General features: G+C 39.4%; 2 protein-coding genes across 7 annotated transcripts in view; one reads left to right on the top strand and one right to left on the bottom strand.

The window, feature by feature from the left end:
* upk1a (uroplakin 1a) overlaps positions 1-3814 on the top strand; it is a 702734-nt gene extending 698920 nt beyond the window's left edge. For 3 of the 4 annotated variants that reach the window (XM_052144877.1, XM_052144876.1, XM_052144875.1), the window contains exons 6-8: positions 947-1123; positions 2569-2652; positions 2763-3814. In XM_052144877.1, coding sequence (XP_052000837.1) covers positions 947-1123; positions 2569-2652; positions 2763-2810 — 309 coding nt within the window. In that variant the 3' untranslated portion in view covers positions 2811-3814. The remainder of the gene's footprint in view (positions 1-946; positions 1124-2568; positions 2653-2762) is intronic. The other variant, XM_052144879.1, reaches the window with a different exon arrangement.
* Positions 3815-3895: 81 nt separating this feature from the next.
* LOC127656207 (rho GTPase-activating protein 33-like) overlaps positions 3896-22425 on the bottom strand; it is a 62934-nt gene continuing 44404 nt past the window's right edge. For 2 of the 3 annotated variants that reach the window (XM_052144405.1, XM_052144403.1), the window contains 12 exons: positions 20865-21038; positions 20665-20767; positions 20238-20382; positions 18374-18456; positions 18122-18229; positions 17582-17727; positions 15042-15198; positions 14104-14243; positions 13916-13990; positions 12084-12847; positions 11595-11775; positions 3896-10300 (listed from right to left, as the gene is read on the bottom strand). In XM_052144405.1, coding sequence (XP_052000365.1) covers positions 7575-10300; positions 11595-11775; positions 12084-12847; positions 13916-13990; positions 14104-14243; positions 15042-15198; positions 17582-17727; positions 18122-18229; positions 18374-18456; positions 20238-20382; positions 20665-20767; positions 20865-21038 — 4802 coding nt within the window. In that variant the 3' untranslated portion in view covers positions 3896-7574. The remainder of the gene's footprint in view (positions 10301-11594; positions 11776-12083; positions 12848-13915; positions 13991-14103; positions 14244-15041; positions 15199-17581; positions 17728-18121; positions 18230-18373; positions 18457-20237; positions 20383-20664; positions 20768-20864; positions 21039-22425) is intronic. The other variant, XM_052144404.1, reaches the window with a different exon arrangement.

Below are 22425 nucleotides of genomic sequence, written 5' to 3'. Positions count from 1 at the left end.
TATGACGGTGTGAAATAATTAATTATAGAAATTTAGATATTAAATTTAAAGCTCCAATCTCCTCAGTCCTCCGAAGATCCCAAAAAAAAGTCTGTTGGTACTTCAGTGACTTTGCTCAGAGAACCTGTCAATCACAGCTGTCAATCATGATGTCACAGCACCGTTTTTATAGAATCAAATAACTAACTAAAAACAAACTTATTTTGAAAACAAACACTTGAAATTACATCAACGTGATAGAAACTACAGTAAATGACAGAAACTATCTTTGGAAAAAATGTGAAGTGTAATTTCATTGTTTAGTTGGTCTCACGTCCCGTTGAATAATATGGGGAGGCGGGGTTTATGATCTATACTAGGACCAGTCACTAGGGGGCGATTGAGACGTTTTGGCTTCACTTTTGAGGGCTTGTGTGGCACACTTGGTCGTGTTCATGTGCTTTGTTGTAGCAAAGAACAGGAAACATGGATGGCTCCAGATTCATTCATATTTCTTGAGGAACGTTTATTTTGACACCATAATACGCATCACTAAATTCTTGTCAAATTCAAGCAATTTTCAGTGTAAATGCATAATTCTATATCCATAAATGAATATGACCAATGCGGCGAACAATTCCGCTATATTTACAACAAAACCTGCCATTCACTTCAGAAACTGTACTCTCTCCCCCACCATGTTGAAAGTTCCCATCTTGGCAACTCGGGTATCATCTAAAATTCTGAGTTTCCCACTTAAACTTCCAACTTCGCTGGGTCATTCATTCATACGCTCGGAACACATAATTATGATATTTCCGTGTCCACTTGAAGGGCACAATAGTTCAATGTGGGTTTTGCTCTTGTTTATGAAAATGTGAGTAAACTCCCAAAATGTTCATACACGGATGTTTCTTTTCCAGATATAACCGTGATAGATTAATTAAGCCCTCTCTTCTGTATCCAGGTTGAGTGCTGTGGGACAGACAGCCCGTTGGACTGGATCGAGTTTAATTCTACCTTCAGACAGACTTTTGGCACGACCTATGCCTGGCCCCTCAACTGCTGCAAGAGACTGAGCAACTTTGAGGTGCAAGATCCAGAAAGTTGCAAGATTGGCGTAAGCAGCAACATGTTCAAACAGGTAACGTGAGACATGAACATGGAAAAGAGGATTTAATGGTTACAATTTTCATGCTACATCTCCCAGATTTTTAATAATGAGATTATAATAGATCAGGGGAGTGGCAAATTTTAATTTTAATTCTCTTTCATTGAAATTGATTCAATCGTGGACAGTGGTTCCACGTGTGTGACAATTTAAATTACTATATAATCTCAACACAAACACAATATGTAGAAAGAACCTAGTCGAGTTGTGTAAACCCAACAAAATTAGCCATGTTAATGTAAATAAATCTCTAAATTTTTAATTCTTTATGTATTAACTAGTGAATGTAAATGTTAGCATGCTAAATAAATGCTGGTTTGAAGCACTACAGAGTGTAGTTTAGTAACTATGTTATGGTTAACACAGCATTTGTTCAATAAAGCTAGCAAACAATTTCTTGTGTGACATCTACATGTCCTCATCATTAGCTCAAGCTCTACTCTTCACCATAAAGGAAACCCCCAAAACTACAACATAACAGAAACTCTTCCAAATCTCAACATAACAAACTATTAAACACTAACAGGTATCACCACTTTATATTCATCTTGCACAAAAACACAAAGAAACAATTAATTTAAAATATAATTTCCATAACGAGAATTTCACGCTGGGAAATGGAAATCCCTTTCATCAATGCTACATTTATACCGAAAAGTATTCATGTACTCCAAACTTCCATTTTACACATTTACATGGATAGAACGCAATAAAATTAAGTTGTGACAAAATGTGTTGCTTAAGTTGCTAAACAAGCAACAAAAATGGTAAATGGTCTGCACTTATATTGCACCATGTTAAACCTTAGAGGTTATGAAAGCGCATTACACTGTGTCCCATTCACACTCACACACCAATGGCCACAGAGCTGCCATGCCATGCACTAGCCTGCCATTGGGAGCAACTTGGGGTTCAGCGTCTTGCCCAAGGACAATTCGGCATTTAGAGTCGTGTGGGCCGGGAATCGAACCACCAACCCTGCTATTAGTGGCCGACCCACTCTACCAACTGAGCCACAGCCACCCCCAGCAACTAGTTTTTGAGAACCAATTGCTAACATTTTAGGAATGTTCTTTTTAGGTTTTATTTTTAATAACCATTAACTAAGATTCCCAGAATGTTTTGGAAACCAACATTTGTTTGTTGCGTAGTAAAAAAAATAAATAAATTAAATGCAAATTCATAAAACATGGCACTGTGTCTTAGTTTTGCTTTCAGTGTATAACTAATTAATTCTTCTCATGTTTTGAACTAGCCAATTAAAAACAAAAAGTACCTATTTATTTTTTTTCCTAGATGTGAGGACTTTGTTTTGTTTTATGCATTTTGAATCTGCACACTTGATTACCATTAGCTATTATTCTATATTTTTGGAAACATTTAGATTGATGGAAATTTTCTGTGTTTTGATTCCTCAGGGTTGCTTCAAGCATATTGAATCTGTTTTAAGTGGTTACACCTGGGCCGTGAGCTGGTATGGATTTGCCGTTCTCATGTTGGTGGTGAGTGACATCATCAAGTGTTTCCTAGAGTAGACAGTATAAATCTACAACAAAACATTCTTTTGCACCTCACTGCATTTTCACTCTTTCGATGCACATCTTCCCCGCAGTTTTTCACGCTGCTGTTCGCCATGATCTACTACGTACTACTGGAATAAATGTATGGAATCTGTCTGCAAGCCACACAGCTGCTTTTCCTCTGGGTCTGTGATAACAAAATAAATGGACACTTTTAGATTGCACTACATTGACATCATTAATGCATGTGTAGATGGCATGATGTGTTAAGCAGTGACAGTCATGCTATAATTCATCTAAAACTATTTTAAACAGCATTTTCTAATTCTAGCATACATGCAATTGTATGATCTCATGTTAATTAAGAGACAGTGTGGAATATATGTACATTTAAAAATGAATGTCACACCATTAAGACTATATTTAAGTGGAACTCCAAAACAAGCTAAGTGATTAAAAATGGTGAAATGCTTAACTGGTGACCTGTCACAGCAACTATAATCTACACTTTCCCTTAAGTCTAGACACACTCACTTATTCTTTATTGTTAATATTTTCCACATTTTAGAAAATAGTAAAGCCATTAAAACTATCAAATAACTCAAAGTATGGGAATCATGTAGTGAAATAAAATTATTGGTATCAATCAAATAGTGTATTTTATTACACTCCAGACTAACCCATTGCTTGCAAAATAAGTAATATATATACATATAAATATCATGTAGATCCCCCTCGTGCTGCCAAAACAGCACCAACCCGCATCTCAGAATAGCATTCTGAGACGATATTCTTCTCACCACAATTGTACAGAGTGGTTATCTGAGTTACCGTAGACTTTGTCAGTTCTAACCAGTCTAGCCATTCTCTGTTGACATCTCTTTATTTAACAAGGCATTTCTGTCCACAGAACTGCCGCTCACTGGATGTTCTTTGTTTTTGGCACCATTTGGAGTAAATTGTATAGACTATTGTGCATGAAAATCCCAGGAGATCAGCAGTTACAGAAATACTCGAACCAACCCATCTGGCACGAACAAGAATGGCCGTACTGGTTTGAACTGGCAAAGTCTACGGTAACTAATATAATATATATAACTAATGTAAACTAATATAAATTCTGCCCATGTATATATTTCTTTACAGAACAACATTTTTGATTATTTATATATATATATATATATATATATATATATATATATATATATATATATATAATAAAAATTTAGTTCTGTAAAGAAATATATACATGGGCAGAATTTATATTAGTTTACAAAACACTTTAGATCATCATGTTTTCAAAAAAAATATATATAAATTATTATAATTCAGCACCATTAACTTTTGAATGGTAGTCTACATATTAACATCAAATTGCGATGTTCGTTATGTCATCTACCCCTTACACATTTTCTGTTTTTCTAAAATTATGTCTAAAGTGATTTGAATGCATTTTAAAATTATTTTGGTTTTATGTTGTATTAAGGATGAAGAGAGTTTAAAATGTACTATGATGATCCCATAAACAAAGTTGTTGAAATCCTTTTTTCATCATTTCTCAAAATCTTACTTTATGCCACACTCTAGTGTTGTTTCTGCATAATGATTTAACATGGATAGAATGGAAATTTGGTTTGTGAGATTCTTTGCTGCACACGTGTTTTCTAACTTGCTTGGCAACATGTTCCTGTGCAGGGGCTTAGATTCCAGGGGAAATCTAACCCCCAATATCAAGGAGAAATCTACACCCTTGTTTCTATCTACCAAATAAAATGATATATGTCACAGTTAGGTGATTCATAAAAGGGCCAATTGTCATTGCAAAAACTACGTCATCTTTCATGAAATCACATGCCCTTGAAATTAAACAACCTTTATAAAAGAGTAAGAGATCGAGTATGCAAAGACAAAAGCATGGCAGCTCTCCACGCCCTGAACCGCCCAACAAACCGTTACTGCTCACGATAATGACCTAATGCCAAAATAGTTTGTACATGTATCAGCATGGAACAGTGGAGTGCATGTTAGCTTACATACTGTATGTCTGCTTTAACTCAACTGGGAGTGTCGCCTGATACTGAGAATCTAAGACTGGTTTTGCAGGATATCCATCTAGGAACATCCTTGGCAAAACTTCAGAAATGACTGCTGACAAACTCAAATTACAGCTGGCAAATGTAGGAAAACCATCTCAGATGGGGGAGACTGTAGCCTGCATACAATTCAACCAGTCCTGTAAATTTAAATATTCTCAAAATAACACAAAACCTAGAAAGAACACTTGTCTTTTAATAGCAAATTGGAACAAATACAAGTTTGACTGGTTAATTAATAGGAATGTTATTAAGTCATGTAAATATCATCAGTTATTCGGCAAGGCTAATCTTTTAAAACATGACAATTAGTACCAGTTGTACATTGAAATTATAAAATTTTCTTGCATTCTAAAGGAGATTTTCTGAAATTTTCGAAAACTGAAACAACGCCCATTATTAAGCAACCTCTACTGACTCTTGTACAAAAATATTGTGTTAAAAAATAAATCACCAAACTACAGTTTCGTCACTGACGGTGTCCAATATTTTAATTCACATATTGGAAAATATTACAAAATGAAATGCCTTTTGCAAAGTGCTGAAGGCATAAGGGGAGATGGTTGGACATGAAGATTATGTACAGTATATCTCTCAAAGCCACATGCATGACCTCTCTCACTTGAACATACACAGGTCTTCTGACGTACATAGGTAGCATTAATATTTACCGTTTTAAGGTTTAGGAATAAATATTCCCTTTGTTATACACTGCATAGATATTTATTAAAACCGATATCACACATGCAAACAGACTGTCTCTCTCTCTCTCTTACACACAACAAAATGTAATTTAGACTGTGTATTCTCAGTGCTTATTAATGTGAAGCTTTGACAAATTAATAGTGTCTAAATAGGGGCAACTTTGCTCCACTAACAAAAAGTACCAAAAATACCATGGTATTCCCATGGGTTTTTGGACAATGTACCATGGTATTCTTTGAAATATCTTGGAGTACCATGTAAATACAAATGGTACACAAATAAAGTACTCAACCTGTACCATGGTTTTTATCAAAGTACCATGGTGTTAGCATCTAATACCATCACTGTACCATGGTAGAGACCGTACTTTTAGTAAGGGTTAGGACAGGGTTTGTATCTTACTGTGGCATACGAGCATTGAAGCTCAATTCAATATTTGCTTTCATAACAAAGGGAAGATTAAGTAAGATTTTTTAAAAAGATTGATTATTTAACGCAAGGCACCAACCACTAACCAAACCTTTACAGAGCCCACCTCTGGTCGTTTTTAAAGGATTTCCAAGACATTTTGTTAACCCGTTCCATATTACGTATAGTATGAATCAAAATAATGGAAAAGTACCCATTAAGTGTCGTCTGATAAATCAGCTTTAACTTTATTAAGTCTTTCAAAAATGTTGTTTTTTGCAAGACTTGTCCATAAATTGGTATTGGAGGAATTTTCACTGTATAATGGTGGTTCATACCAGTCAGTGGACATTGCTGGGTTGGGATTCTACCATAAAAGAGGCCATAATGTTTGGGAGTGACACAGGGTGACATAGCCTACAAGAAATACTTGCTTTGGATAAGAACATTTGACATATTGAGAAGGAGCAGAATACAGTACCTCAACTAAATATGCACACTCAATCCCTTCAAAAATTAACAAGATAATTATACCTTCAACACAAGGCAACATCGCTTCTTTTTATGTGCTTAACTTCAGATACTCTGGGCAAGTAAGACGCATACAGATTCACACACAGCCCTAAAAGAAATAAAAACTAAAAAGTCACTAATCTTCACATTCTTTGAAACAAATTTGGGAAATGCAAATAAAACTATTTTACAAGAACTTATTCAAATGAAAACTTACAATAACTTAGAAAAATCAAAAAAGAAATACAAATGATGAAATAATGTCACATTATTGCCAAAAGCAAAATAAATGATAATAATAATAATAAAAAAGCCAAATTATGAGTTTCTAAAAACCTGCATCTCTTGATGTTATTCTTTATTGTACTTTGAGGAAAAAGTCAAACATATTGAGCTTGTGCCCCTGTACAGTGTGACCTAGTGTCAAAAAGAACCTTAAAATCAAATAAAACCCAAAGCAGTAAAACAAGAATTAGCCACTGAGCAATGTCCTGTCAGAGGAATAGCAGCTTTGCACCTCTCTGACTCCCTCTGCTGGACAGCACAGTGTGTTGTGGAATGTTTACTTTTTTTAAGCCACTTTATGGTTCTCTTCTTTGATCCTTTCAAGCTTTATGCCTTATTCTCATACACCTTTACTCTCAAATACACACTGCAATCGGAGGGAGCAATGGGGTCTTTGTGAGACAAAAATGCAAGTGAAGACATCCCCCACTTAATTTCATTTCTGCAAATGATGTCTCCCCTATATGAGGTCACAAAAAAAACCTCTCTCAACACTAACTTGTACAGAAAACATAAAAGTATAGTGCTTATAATTATGTCATATTGTCTCATTTTAAATGAATATTTCTCACAAAAATGAAAACTCTGTCATCATGTACTCATCCTCTCATATTTTTCCAAATCCATATGATGTTTTCTTTTATGGAACACTAAAGAAAATGTTAAGGAGAATGTTATCTACAGTCACCATTCACTTTCAATGCATCGTTTTTTTTCTGCAAAATTAAACTAAATGGTGACTGAGGCTAACATTCTGCCTCATACCTGCTCTTTATGTTTTACAGAAGAAAATCATTTGGATTTGTAACAAAATGAGGATGAGTAAATGATGGCAGAATTTTCATTTTTGGCTGAACTATCCTTATAAATCCCTCTAAAGACACAGGTCAGTTGTGCGCTTTAGCAGTAACTACGGGTCTGGCCTTCAGTTCGGATATTCCAGTTGGGTCCAGGCAGGCTTCCCTGCCTGTTCAGTCCTCTCTGGTTCCGCAACCCGGCAGGTTGGAGAGAAGGATCAAGAGCAACATCTCGTCGGGGTGTGTTGGGAAAATAAGGAAGTACTGGTCCTGACTGGTATGGGTACTGATTATACTGGTTGGCCACTATCTGGGGCCCATATCCTCTTGTTGATCCAAGCGCTAAGTTTGAGAAGGCCACTGTAGGTGGAGTGCATGTGTGGGGAGCTTCTGGGAGGCCCTGAGGGCCCCAGTTGGGGTATGGGGGGTCCTGATAATATGGTCTTGGGGGATAAGGGTTAGGGGTTATGCTTTCTCCCAGGGCGCCAGGGATGAAGTCTTGGTTTCTGTAAAATTTAAGAACTTGGTCACCAGATGGCATGACGTCAATAGCTTGTCTATACTGGCCTCCGGAAGATCTCCTCAAGGGGTCTTGACGTTGGAAAGCTCCTGATCCCTCCCTTGGTGGCACCTGACTCTCAAAGCGCCCTCGAGATGGTCCTGGGGTGTAGACATTGTAAGCAGGAGGTGGTTGTTGCTGCTGACTGGGGTAGGGATTCAGGGGGTGCTCAATATGTGGTGAGGAAGATGAAATGGAAGAGGTCATCATTAAAGGACCCTCCCTTTCATCCTCGGCAAGCCTTTCAATTAGCAAGGAGGCAATTTCCTTTCCCGACAGGACATGAGCAGGCTCTGAGCTGGTATTTTGGGGATCTGAGCGACTACGGAAGTGCATGGCAGAAGAGGCCGTTGCTGCAATATTGACTGCTTTGGAATCCGACAGCGCATCGTTCTGGGTAGGACTGTCAAAGCCAGCTGTGGGACTTTCTTGCTCTGATTGCTTCTGCTTGTCATCGAGTGGTGGCTCTGAAGTTGGTGCTAGTGTCTCAGATGCCTGGTGATCATCTACATCAAGGTCTGTGGTCGCCCAGCCCTTTGGATTAACGCCAGCTCCAGGTGGGCTGGTGAAAGGGTAGTTTACATAGATGGGCTCAGGCTGATCTTTCATGAGGCCTTGAACTGGGGAAGCCCGACGTGGCTGGGCTTGATGTGGCTTCAATACAGCATTTAGTGGCAAGTCTTCCGACCTGGAAGCCTCAAAGTACCTATAACACACCTTCCCATTTTCAAAGTAGGGATGAAGTTGAGAGGAAGTGTGGTCTGCAGAAGGTGAACGTTGGGAACGGTGCAAGCCACGTTGGTGCACAGACAAGGGCATCATGCCTGCTGAGGAGCCCACTCCAGCAGTTGGATGGATGGGATGGACCTCACTGCGGGAATGCCTGACAGACGATGATGTCTGTCGCTGGGGACGTGGGTGGGGAGGTTGACCTGATGATCCGTCCTGAGAGCGATGGTGAGAATGGGAAAAAGAGAACGAGTGAGAGTGAGAATGTGCTGTGGCCCAAACTCGTGTGGCCTCAGATGACCACAGCTGCGGAGCCCTACCACCCCCAGGTCCTTGGGCGTTGTAGGGAGGAGGTTGACCCCTGGAAACAGCCCTTTGATTGACTGGGTCATTAAGACGAAGGTTGCCTTCCAGATCCAACTTCATATTCTGATAGCTGTGGCGTGCATAGCTGGGTGGTGCTTGTGGGTGCTCTGGTGCACCAATTTCGTAGTAGAAGTTTTCCATCTTGGATGGATCTTCAGAGGAGGGGGCAACAGGTCTAATCTGAACGGACTGGGCCTGTTGTTGCTGTTGGGGAAGGTGTGCAGCCTGTGAGGCTTGGCTGGCCATTCTGGCTGCATGGTAGCGAGATAGCATGTCAGAGGTACTGCTAATGCGTTCAGAGAAAGCTCTGGAAAGTGGTGTGTTCCCTTGAGGAGGCCCTACCAAGCGTCGGATACGGCTGGCATCCAGGGAGCGACGCATATAATCATGCCGATCAGTCTGTGAGAGTGGAGCCCTCAAGGGAGCAAGATCAGGGGGCTTGGGCGGCACTTTAGGGCGCGTGGGTTGGAAGGCTCGTACCTGGGCCAGTGGAGAGCTCTCTGACTTAGAGTGCAGGAGCTGAGAGTGTGGCTGGGCTGCAGACTTGGCCTGGGTGCTGGATTTCTGCTGCTGAAGCTGCGGAGCTGAAAATTGACGCCCATATGCTGGGGGTTTTCTCTGAGAATAGGTGGCTTCGCTAGATGAGGGTGGACTGGATTTTGAGGGTTGTGCTTGAGATGGAGAAATTGACTCCTCATTCTTATAGATGGGGCTTGGTGTTTGGTCATTGTCCTCAGAGGAACTGGCAGCTGATAACTCAGAATTAGATGTCCCAAAGTCAGAGACTGAGCTATCAGAAGAAAGATTTACAGTGTCCTGCCCTGTTGGTGACCTTGGCTCCACGCCAGATTTGTCTGCTGGCTTTTCAGGTGCAGTTCCACTATCATCATCACCCTCATTCATCCACACAGACAGAGGGCGCACTGTGGAGTAGATCTGATTAGGATCAGAGGCCAAGAGAGTTCCTGCATCAGCAGAGAGGGACCTCTGGAAGTGGACGTCAGTGTCAGGGGGGTTTCCACTCTGGCGGGGGCGGTAAGGGGGAGAGGCACCTTGCCGCAGGGCCTTGTTAGCACTTTCAGCCAAGGCCAGAGCCATGAGGCGTGCAGGGTTTTTGGGAGGAGGAGGAGGGGGTTGCTGTGAAGGTAGTGGAACACCAGTAGGACCCAAGATACCTGAAACAATGGTTTGAGAGTAAGGATTTGGGAAGTCTTCACATTAAACAATGGACTCGATGTATCAAGAGAACAGAAGTTAACAAACTAAGGGTGCAAAAGAAAATATTTGTAATGGCAGGAAGTTTTTCTCATAATACATTTACTTGATGTCATACATGAGCAGAGTTTGCCTTCTGGATTAAGTGCAATATCCAGAAATTAGCCTATACCACATAGCACGTTCAAGACATATTTATTTAGCTAAAGCTATTCTTTACCCAAAAATATTTATAAATAATATCATTATACACCGATCAGCCACAACATTAAAACTACCAGCCCATTATTGTGTAAGTCCCCCTCGTCACTGGATGTTTTTTGTTTTTGGCACCATTCTGACTAAATTCTAGAGACTGTTGTATGTGAAAATCCCAGGAGATCAGCAGTTGCAGAAATATTCAAGCCAGCCCATCTGGCACCAACAATCATCAACACAATTATCTAATCAGCCAATCGTGTGGCAGCAGTGCATAAAAATCAAATACGGGTCAGGAGCTTCAGTTAATGTTCACATCAACCAACAGAATGGGGAAAAATTATCATCTCAGTGATTTGGACGGTGGCATGATTGCTGGTGCCAGATGGGCTGGTTTGAGTATTTCTGTAACTGCTGATGTCCTGGGATTTTCATGCACAACATTCTATAGAATTGACTCTGAATGGTGCCAAAAACAAAAAACATCCAGTGACGAGGGGGACTTACACAATAATGTGTAAGTCCCCCTGTAAGATTTTAATGATATGGCGGATCGGTGTAAACTGTATATTCCAAAGCCAGGTCTGCTTGGTTGGCACCTATTGAAGTGTTTACACTCGTTATTCAGGAAATCAGGCTATTAATGGCTTACTTATAGTTGTCTCCGGGCTTTAAAAAGATAGATAGTTCACCCAAAAATGAAAATGTAGTAATTTACTCACCCTCTTGTTGCTCCAAACATGTATGACCTTCTTTACTCCATGGACACAAAAGGAAATCAGGCAGAATCTTAACCTCAGTCACTAATCACTTACAATTAATCTTTTTTTTCTCCATATAATGCAAGTCCATGGTGACTGAGGCTAATATTTTGCCTAACATCTCCTTTTTTTGTTGCACAGAAACAAGAAAACAAAACAAAAAAACATACAGGTTTGGAAAAACAAGAGGGTGAGTAAAAGATGACAGAATTTTAACTTCTGGGTGAACGATCCCTAGTTTTGGTGAAAAGTTTGGGAACCACTGCATTAGGTCATAATCATAGAATGTACTTACTGGGACCCTTGATCTTGAGGCTGGGGCCCAACTTACTGCTGAGCTCTTGCTGGCAGCTCTCTGTGAGCTGAAAGTCACATGACCTTAAGAGCATAGATATCATCTGTGGTGGTTGGGGGGGTCCACTGCTTAGGGATCCAGACTGCATTTCACCAGCCCGCCCTCCAATCATTTCCAGAACCTTAAAAGTTCAAATACCATGTTAAACGGTTTCACATAAACATTACGTGATCTATGTGTCACACCTTTTTAAAATATTATTTTCTAAACCAAGCCATGGCCACAAATGTATTTAGTTCACCATACAAATGCGGCACAAATGCAGAGCAATATTTTGAAAGCACCACAGAGCAACAGTGTTTTCTTCTATTAAAAGGAAAGTATTCTAACATTCAAAAATAACTCGCTTCAATTTTAAATAAACTGGTCCACTACAGTATTTTTCCAATTAATCAAAATCAATACAATCTGTATTATACTCAAATTCACCTTGGCAGGCACACTGATGGAAATGGGGTCGGAGATGTCAAGAGGTGGGGATTTTGGTGCTTTAGCGGATAGAGCATGTACCACTTTACGTGTAAATGATCGTCTCTCTTGAGGGGGCTGGGAAGGGGTTGCGGATGTCACTGGAGCTGGCATCTGGCAGTGGGATGGGCTTACGTTCGACTCACCCTGCTGGACAGAAGTTGCGGGAGGATTAGCAACTGCAGTGGGCTTGTGTTGACAAAACACTTGCTGAGGCGGAGCTGCTGCGGCCAGAATCAAACTCCGCCTTGCCGCGGCCTCTGATTGGTTCAGCACTGAGTCAGGATCCTCTGTGATTGAACGCTGGCTCCCGGAGCGGGCGTGTCCTTGATGACTCAGACAACGGTACGGAGGAGGCGCGGCCGCTGGAGGGGACTCCCTGCCGCTAGGAGCCACACCCGTGCCCCCCAATCCTATTGGCCCGTCTTCCAGGAAGGTGGGGCTAAAATCAATGACATCTTCTGCCATCCATGATGCAGATGGGTCCTGGGAGAAATCAGGCAGCATATACACACCCTCCACATCTTCATCGTCTTCATGCTCCTCCTCTTCCTCAGCAGCACCATGGGTTTCCTCAGGCAACAGGCTGTCATAAGAGCGGCTGGAGTGGATTCTAGATGGTGAACGCTGGGGAAGGATCTGAGGGTCAACGGATGCAGCCAGAGAGAGACCATCACTGCTGGAGCGAGGTCTTCGTAACTGCTGCATCTTCCCCTGACCTGAAACTGAAATAGAGAATCACACAAAATTCTTATGTTTAAATGAGTCAGCCCTCTACATTGCAAGTAAATCACTTGCATGTGTGCTCAAATTTTACACTATGCAACTAAAAAATATCTGTTATTAGCCACTGGCTAGTAAATATTCTGATTTCAAAAGATGAGATCCATGCACTCCATTTTCATTAAATGTCTATAACAACTGATTGTTAGACAATTTGATTGAACGAAAACGAAAAAAAAAAAAATTAATTCTAAAATCACACAATGCACGAATAAGGTAAAAACAGAACTGCCAGTACTCTTAAAGAGACAGTACCATTTTTACACTTGTTAAACGTATTCATGTAAACTCAATGTCAATACTTGTAAATCGTACAAATTATATATATAAATATAAAAACATGTAGCAAAATTATGTAATGTAATAAGTGTGTAAATATATAAATATTTAAAAGGGCAATCATATATTATGAAATATTTTAACTTAAATAAACACTGTCAATTTTGAAGAATGTAACATATAGGCTCTTGCAGCATCTATGCAAAGGTTTAAAAAGCTGCCATCGTAATGCTGGGGGTGGTGTGTATTGTTATGAAATTGCTAGTGTTTTGGGTGGTTGTTTACTAGGCCAAGTCAAATTAGCCTACCCCTAAGTCTCCTATAGTAAAATAATTTGAACTAATCAATATTTAATGTCCATTTGTTTCCTTCTTTATTTATTTATTAGGTAAGTATCCATGATAATGTTCAGTCAGATGGTCATTTTTACAAAATTAACTCCTTCCACTTCAGATCTACCGGTCAAGGTTTATTTTGCAACAATGTCCAAATAACTATTTTTTTTTTCTTGCATATTCGTTTACAATTACATTTCTGCATTTGGCAGACATTTGTATCTGAAGTGATTTACAGTGAATTTAGGATATACATTTTATCAGTTCATGCATTCCCTGGGAAACCAACCCATGACCTTGGCATTGCTACCACCATGCTGTAACTACAGGAACACTTAGTGTTAATGACTAAATGAATGATATTACCAAATAAGCATTTCACAATGTAACTCGTACCTGCTCCACTGTGCTGAGATGATAGGGACTCCTCGCTCTTCGCTGACCTAAGGGTCATGCTGTCAACCCTGCAACCTAAAACACATATACAGCTGAAACTGGGGGAGATATTTCCTCTGACAACAAGACATGTACATGTGATGAGGGTAAAGCTCAGTCCAGAGATATAAGTGATATATGTAATTTACCTGCATGAGAGGTAGTGGGCTGGAACAGTGAGGAGATCCTGGCAGGTTTGCGCCGACCCGCTGCTGCAGGTTTCCCGATGGCAAAGAATGTCTTCCAGCTCCCACCTGCCGATTTACGGATCTTCATGCCTCTTTTCCTCCTAAAGGGAAATTAGAAGAAAATGAGTAAAACAAATTATTAATTTATATTTAAAGGAATAGTTCACAGAAAAATTCTTTTATTTTGTCAATTTTTAAGCACCCTCATGTTGTTCTGTGTCAAATGGTATATATGATATACATTTCCATGTTATATAAAATGTGATATTTTTTAAGAATCTTTACACTATTCTTTTCCATTCAAAGGTGACCACGGATCAAAGGTGAGTCAATAGTGACCACGTCATTCAGCAACATTTAAATATAATTGAAGAATTCCATATAACAAAGTGCGCTATATGCTGTGTTCAAGTTCTTCTGAAGCCATACAATAGCCTTGTATGAGGAACAGACCAAAATGTAGGACGTTATTAACAGAAAATACTGCCCTCCTATGAAGCTCTAAAATTCAAACATCCAAATCCAAAATTAGCAAGCTGATGTATATGTAGGCTTAATGTCATTGACCCCAAAATACTATTGGTTCTTGCATGGCATGTGCAATATGTGGGTTGAAGAATGAGATTTGAGAGCTGCAGCAGTTTTTCTGTGAATAACAACCTAAATTTCAGTCTGTTCCTCACACAAAGCTATCGCATGGCTTCAGAAGACAAGTGCACATGTCATTTAGACTTCTTTTAATACATTTTAGTCCTTTTTAAATTGTTGCATTGAAAGAGATTCTTAAACAATTATCTTTTTGCGTTCTACAGATGGAATAGCAGGGTAGAGGTTTAATATAACGTGAGGGTGAGTAAATCATTAAAAGGAAAGTCATTGGCCTTTTCAAAGAAACGCACTTGTCTGCAGGCAGGTCAAGCACAGTGTGAAACTGTCCCTGTAACCCATGAGGAGATCCCTGCAGAAGAAGCGGAGCTTGTGTGCGAGCCTGTGCCTCCTCCAGAGACAGAAGTCTGGTGGACACAAACGACTTGGGTCTGGTCAGAGACTGCCGTGCTGAGGAGACAGAAAGATGCAGACATAAAGATTCAGATAACAAGCCAAAGAACTAAAGCAAGTATAGCTGGAAGGACTGCAGTGAAGAGCACAGCAATCAAAAACAAAAAAACCAGATTCAATATGGTACATGGCAAACAGCAAGATACCCAAGCATCAATGAAAAAACAACAGCTCCTTCAAAGCTTCCCTAGTTTGTACAGCTCTACTGCAATTTAGCTTTGTAGAAGAAATGCGGGGCTAGTCAACATAATAGAAGTTCACAAAACGTAAGTAGCAAAGGCCAGACAGATACTCTATGCAAGTACACAAATGCAGACTGAATGCTTGGCCAGTCGTTGCAAGTGCGTGGTCTCCTTGTACATCACAAATGTGCGTTCGTGTGTTAATGTGTCAAGTCCATCGACAAGGTCAGGTTGGTATCTACAGACTCTTAAATTAATTAAATATTGGATTAAATAACTGAATATTTTACAATTTACATATATAATATTGTTTTTATACTTATGATCAATGACCAAATGTCAGTAGTTTTTTGTACTATTTCTTCAATAATTGTTTATTGATTGAGTCATTTGCATATTTTGATGTTCATGACATTGGGCTCGATTAGTTGGTAGCATCTGCATTAACAAACTTGCGTAGAGTATGCTTTGGGCCTTAGTCTGCACATAAAGTCTGGGACATCAGAAAAGTAGAAGAAACAAATACCATGTAAAAAATTTTCCTCTTGGGGTAATTGTATTGCTTGATGTGCGTACAAAGGTAACATGTATAAGCTGCTTGCGCAAGAGCAATATTTGGGGTTAGTGTTTGGAAGATGTCTATGATTAAAACAAAATGTTAAGCTGACACAGAAAATAAAACAAAATTACACTTTACCTGCTGTCTCTTTTTAGTACTGACAATAATTCTCAATAATAAGTACAGATGACTCAAACAGATACTCTATAGCTCAGATTGTCCCAATGTCCTACTTATAGAAAACCAACTTTATATAGCATTTGGGTTAATATTTATACCATGCAAACCAACAAAAATCATATTAGTACATGTCAACAGTGATCTTTATTCCCTTGTATCCATCAGTGTGCTGTAAAAGTAGAACATGTCATTTACATTGGCAAACAATGTCTTTACAAGTTGTCCTCACAAAAATTACATTTTTAAAAACCAGACAGAAAAAAAGAAAAAAAAAGAATGTGTGAACATTGATGGTATCTTCAGGGTTCCTGATGGAACTGTACATGATTTCTAGCTAGTCATTTATAGTAATTAGCTGATCAGATGATGTCTAGATGGTTGATAAGCAGGACTACAAGCCAGTGGACCTGGCTATAACCTGGTAGATGACCTTGGAACAGCAACAAACCAGCTCCAAAAAGCTTGTGTTCTGTTTGTGTAATTTTTTAATTGTTAGTCTGTGGAGACATGCACCAGTGGCTTCTCGCTGTTTTTACCATATTATGCCATGTTTTAAAGATGGCACCTTGTTCTGCACGCCACTGGTTGGGCAAGCTGATAAATCGGATCACTCAAACAAACATAGTAATGTTTTAAAAGCACCACAGAGCCACAATTTTCATCAAGTCAACATAAGAATGGCTTTCTTAGTTGTCACTGTCTTTCCTGAGCGAAATTTGAACAACATTTTTGGTTTTGATTCAAAACATAAGAATGTGTCTTTTGTGAACAGCCCCTTAAGCTGGTCTAAACTGTTTTTTTTTTTTGTATTTTTTTTATTTGTTTCATGAAATCTAGTGATTTGTTTGTCCAGATTTAAGCATCAAAAGAATGGTCAGAGGGTCAGGGTGGGTCTCATATCACAGAGAAGCATCACTGATCAGGGTCCAGAGAAGAGGGGTCCGTCAAACTGGACTCCCCCTCGCCTCCTGAAGAATAACCAGGCGTGTTCGAGGCTTGCATGAAATCTTTTGCTCCATCCCTCCTGTTGCTATGTAAACATACAGCTTGCTCTCAGCATGCCTCACTTATACATGGGTGTGTCAGGCCAATGTAAACATGTTCCATTGTGATGTTTTAGCATGTGATAGTTCATCACTTTCACAAAGTCAACTTCATTAATGATGTAAAAATGCAGAAAGCACATTAATAACGTGAATTTAGACTGTTTTACGATTAAATGTTTCCAATTACTCTTAATATATTTGTGATGAATTTGTATACAATAAAGTTCAAGTTAAGGTATCCTATTGAAACAGCCTATGATGTTTCATAAAAATCTGCCTACATAGGCAGCTCACAAGATATTGGATCGAAGCCAGTTTAACAGACAACGGGCGGAATGAATTGTTCACTGTCAATACAGAGGTGAAATAGAACAGATTTGTTGTATTCTGCACAGTGTTCCGTTTGAACATACCTGCGTTAAAACGTCCAACAGATGTGAAAGAATCGCTGAACAGAACTTCCACATTGCTGAGCAGAAACTCTACGACGACTGACTGGATTCGCACTTCTTTAAAAGGATCAGCACCGCTCAAGCCCGCTTCCTCGATTTCTTTGGACCTACACAGAACGAGAGCACATTCTGCCTCAGATACAATCAGCCTGTACTAGTAAACAGGTAAAATCAGGCATTTCATATTTTAGAATCCACAGTAGAAAACATGGATAGCAATTTAGTATTTGTTTTTAAAGAGTTAATTAAGACTGTATATGATCCCTCTAACTACAAAACTACTTACCAAATAAAAAATAAAATAAACATGGAATATTGATTCAAGTTTAAATTATTTTATGTTAGAAGAAAGAGACCACGGGATGATGAGATAGCTATGTAGGAAATCACAGAATGCTGCAATTGACCAAATGGAATCAAGTATTCCGTGTTTTTAACTCTTCAAATACTGACCAAAAAAGGAGATCACACAAATAAATATTGTGCATCCCCAATATTTACCTGAGCAAGTTGGGGGCCCAGACGATGGCCAGGTTCTTAACGTGCATGTTAGTCTCTCCACTACAAGTAGCCAAACGTGCCAGGTGTCTGATAAGGTACTCCAATGTGCTGAAATAAAGACAAACACATTACCATCAGTCATATATTTTCAGATAACAGCAATTTCAGTCCTAAATGCTTTCAGAGACAAATATTGCATTATCACAAATATGTGTAGTGTGTAGCATCAGAACACAGCGGATATTGAAGTACCGGTAGTGAGGAGGAGGAAGTTGTTGAATAACATCATGTACTTTTACCATTCTCTCTTCATCTGTCATTTCTCCCATACATTCCTGCATAGACAAGGACAACATTTTCTTTCTGGAAACTTTCTGGAAATGACATTACTTGCCTAGAATCACAAGGGCAGACTTTCGGCTAATGACAAAAAGTATGGTCCTCTTTTGCAGCATATTCTGGCCAAGAACTGCCCACTTAGACACCGTTTACACCTGGTATTAAGATGCGTTTGGGGTAATACAATCACAAGTGGTAAGCGCTTAATACAGGTGTAAACAGGGTCTAAAACGTTTTGTGATCAGATCATACGGAGGTAGTAAAAAAAAACAATTACATTTGAGGAGTAAATGCTAATCTGTCCTGATGTGTCCCAAAAAACATCACCACCCCTGTCAACCAACTGCTGCTCTAAATCAAGACTTATAAACTTTGCCGGTTAAGTGCGGTTTGATAAGGAAATAACCACCTGATCGCAAAATCTGTAAAAGCTAATACATACACCTGCACGAGGACTTCACGGATCTTCTTTGGTGTGTCTGATATCAACATGCAGGGACACAGATAAGAAGCATGCACTGTAATCCTGGTACTTCACTAAAATAATTGAGAAATCTGGTTGAAAAATTTCAACTGCATCTGAGAGACAGCACGGCTGTCTCATGTCTCTTGGTCTTTTCTTAATTATTCGCCGTCTCTAATCATGCAGCTACACAATGACATAGTGATTGTTGTATGTCGTCATGAAATCAGATTCTCTCCCCTCGAATCCAAACACAAATGGTCAAAGGAGATGCATTTGAGTGACCAGGTGCAAACAGCCAGGAATAGTTCATCCAAAATAAACATTCTCTCGTCATTTACTCACCCTCATGCCATCCCAGATGTATATGACTTTCTTTCTTATGCAGAACACAAACAAAGATTTTTAGAATATTTCAGCTTTGTTGATCCATGCAATGCAAGTGAATGGTGATTTTTGTAGCTTGAAATGTCTGGTCACCATTCAATTGCATTGTATGGATCTACAGAGCAGAAATATTTTACTAAAAATCTTTGTGTTCAGCAGAAGAAAAAAAATGTGTGCACCTCTGGAATGGCATGGAAGTGAGTAAATAAGACCGTTTTCATTTTGGGGTGAACTATCCCTTTGATACAAGGTACTGTATATTTGAGACCATTTTCACATTTTATGTTATTAAAACCAAACTAAATACACAATTCTGCTTGTGAATATGTAGTTAACTTGCTACGAAGTGCCTCAAACAAAACTCTGAATATCTTTCAAAGATTTGAAGCCACAAACCTGGCACACTTTAGCAAATCTAGTGATTAGCTTTTTATTCTCAAGCACTTATAATCTAAACCTGGTACCTTTGAAATAGATTTTAGATGGGGGCCTGGGTAGCTCAGCGAGTATTGACGCTGACTACCAACCCTGGAGTTCGAATCGAGGGTGTGCTGAGGGACTCCAGCCAGGTAACCTAAGCAACCAAATTGGCCCGGATGCTAGGGAGGGTGGAGTCACATGGGGTAACCTCCTTGTGGTCACGATTATTGTTTCTCGTTCTCTCAGTGTGTGGTAAGTTGTGCGTAGATGGTGGAGAGTAGCATGAGCCTCCACATGCAAGGAGTCTCCGCGGTGTCATGCACAATGAGCCACGTGATAAGATGCGCGGATTGACTGTCTCAGAAGCGGAGGCAACTGAGAGTTGTCCTCCGCCACACAGATTGAGGTGACTGCCACCACGAGGACCTACTAAGTAGTTGGAACTCCAAATTGAGGAGAATAGGAGATAAAAAAATAAAAACAGATTTTAAAGGCAGAATGACTTACAGCAAACTTGTCGTAGAGTTGGTATGTGAGGAGCGGATTGGGCAGCTCTCTGAAGTACAGTTTGCACAGAGAGCCAACACAGTGAATATCTTGCATGTACAAGTCTTTCATCAGATCCGGAACATTCTCACTGTCAAACTCATGCCTGATCAGAATGAGATGGAAAAGGAGAAAAGATGTTATAGTCATGCAAGTAAAGATAAGAGTATTGGACTTATTAAAACCTCACCAAATCAAATGTATGAGCTTAAGACCCTCCAACATAATTAGACACTTTCTATAGGCTAATTTCAAAAGCAGCATGGAAAAGATCAACCAGTACATATCAACATTTCTAAAAGGAAGACATACTGATTTCAAACTACATGAGGGCGAGTTCCTTTTTTTAGGCCCATGAAGGAAGCTCATGCTCACATACAGTACAAACCTGAGTTTCTGTATGTTGGAGGACACTCCAGAGTGTCTGTAGATCCCATCCACCACACCATGCTTCTCGATAAACTCTGAGCAGCTCTTCAGTACCTGGGGGACTGGGATTTAACCATAGAAATATCACTACACATACAGAAATGAAAATCCATAATTTTCACAGCATGAGTGTTTTGAGAGAATGTTCTGTTTCAGTACCGTCTAGGCCAGAGTTGAGGAGATGCTCCCCGAGGTCACAGCCGAACACTCGTTCTTTCAGGATGCCCCTCTGTTTGAGCTTTTGTTTGGTGGGTCTGGACTTCATGAAAGTGCGCAGGAATCCCATCAGCTTGCCATGTTTCTTAGACACTGCCACAGGAGGGCGACAGAGACCTAATCAGGCAATTGACAAAGTAAAAGTGGCTGAACATTTCTATAATTGCTTTTTTACTCCAGAGCATTCTGACAGCACCACAAACACAATATAAAAAACAAACCGTAGAGTCTACACCTTCTGCAGGATCTATTCCAAACTCATTTACAACAACACAAGACAACACATACTCCGTAATAGTTCTGAGGAACATATTTGTGAGGAGGGCTGGGCGCTGTTTTAAAAAAGTAGCTAAACTAGACAGATCAAAAGACAAGGAAGGATCACGAAACTAGTCTTATGACACAGCCTTTTGAAAACGTATTATTAGACAAATAAAAAAAGCACATTATATCACAATATATATTTTTATTTTATATCAGTAACAAAATAGTATTAAATACATTTGAAATTTGATATGTCACCCAGCCCTACAGTCTGCTAGCCTAAAACATGACGTTTCAATAAAACCGTACTATGTTGAGACATAAATGTAGGTTAATGCTGGGCCTGTTGCAGTCATAATGTGGACATCAACGCATCTTATGAGTTATCATTAATGCGGTTTAAAAAGCAGCGGTTTCCAGCTGATGTGTGTTAGAAAAATGTAGCATTAGAATGTCCGATCCATCATAGAAAACAGACAAAACAATACTCAAAATTCTCATTTATACAACAAGCGTCCTGTAACTCTTCAAAAGCTGCTTGAGAAATAATGCCCACACACAAACAAATTTTTCTACAGCATTGTTGCTGTTAGTTCACTCTCCAATCCTCCCACACTCCCTCTGCCTGCTGTATAAATGACCACAATCTATATAACAAACCCCGCGTGTGTCAGAGGATAGAAGGCGTTAGGAAAACATGGATACAGAGATGTTAGTTTAGGCAATTTCACTAAAGTTGTTACCAGCCAGGCTTAGGAACCAAGGAGGAAAAACTGAGAGAAAAAGAGAGGAACACAATTGACAGAAACATCAAATGCATCTGCTCTTTGTTAATGAAACATATTACTGCATGTTAAATTCACCCTTCATTCACTTTGATTAGATTATGCTTCCATCATGTATGGAATATATACTAAATAATGACCTATCTTAGACACAAATTTGTGGGCAGTAGTAGTAGAGACATTATTTGAATGTAGTGGCATTCAAGGCCATACAAATAAAACCTTTTTTGAAAACCTTAAAGGGATAGGTCACACAAAAATGAAAATTCTCTCATCATTAATCACCCTCATGCCATCCAAGATGTGTTTGACTTTCTTTCTAATGATGAACACAAATGAAGATTTTTAGAAGAATGTCTCAGCTCTGTAGGTCCATATAATGCAAGTAAATGGTGATCAGGCCTTTGAAGCTCCAAAGATTACATTAAGGCTACACAAAAGTAATCTATATGACT

Source organism: Xyrauchen texanus, chromosome 15 (assembly GCF_025860055.1).
Source record: "Xyrauchen texanus isolate HMW12.3.18 chromosome 15, RBS_HiC_50CHRs, whole genome shotgun sequence".
In the NCBI taxonomy this organism is placed as follows: Eukaryota; Metazoa; Chordata; class Actinopteri; order Cypriniformes; family Catostomidae; genus Xyrauchen; species Xyrauchen texanus.
This window is presented reverse-complemented; position numbering and strand designations above follow the sequence as displayed.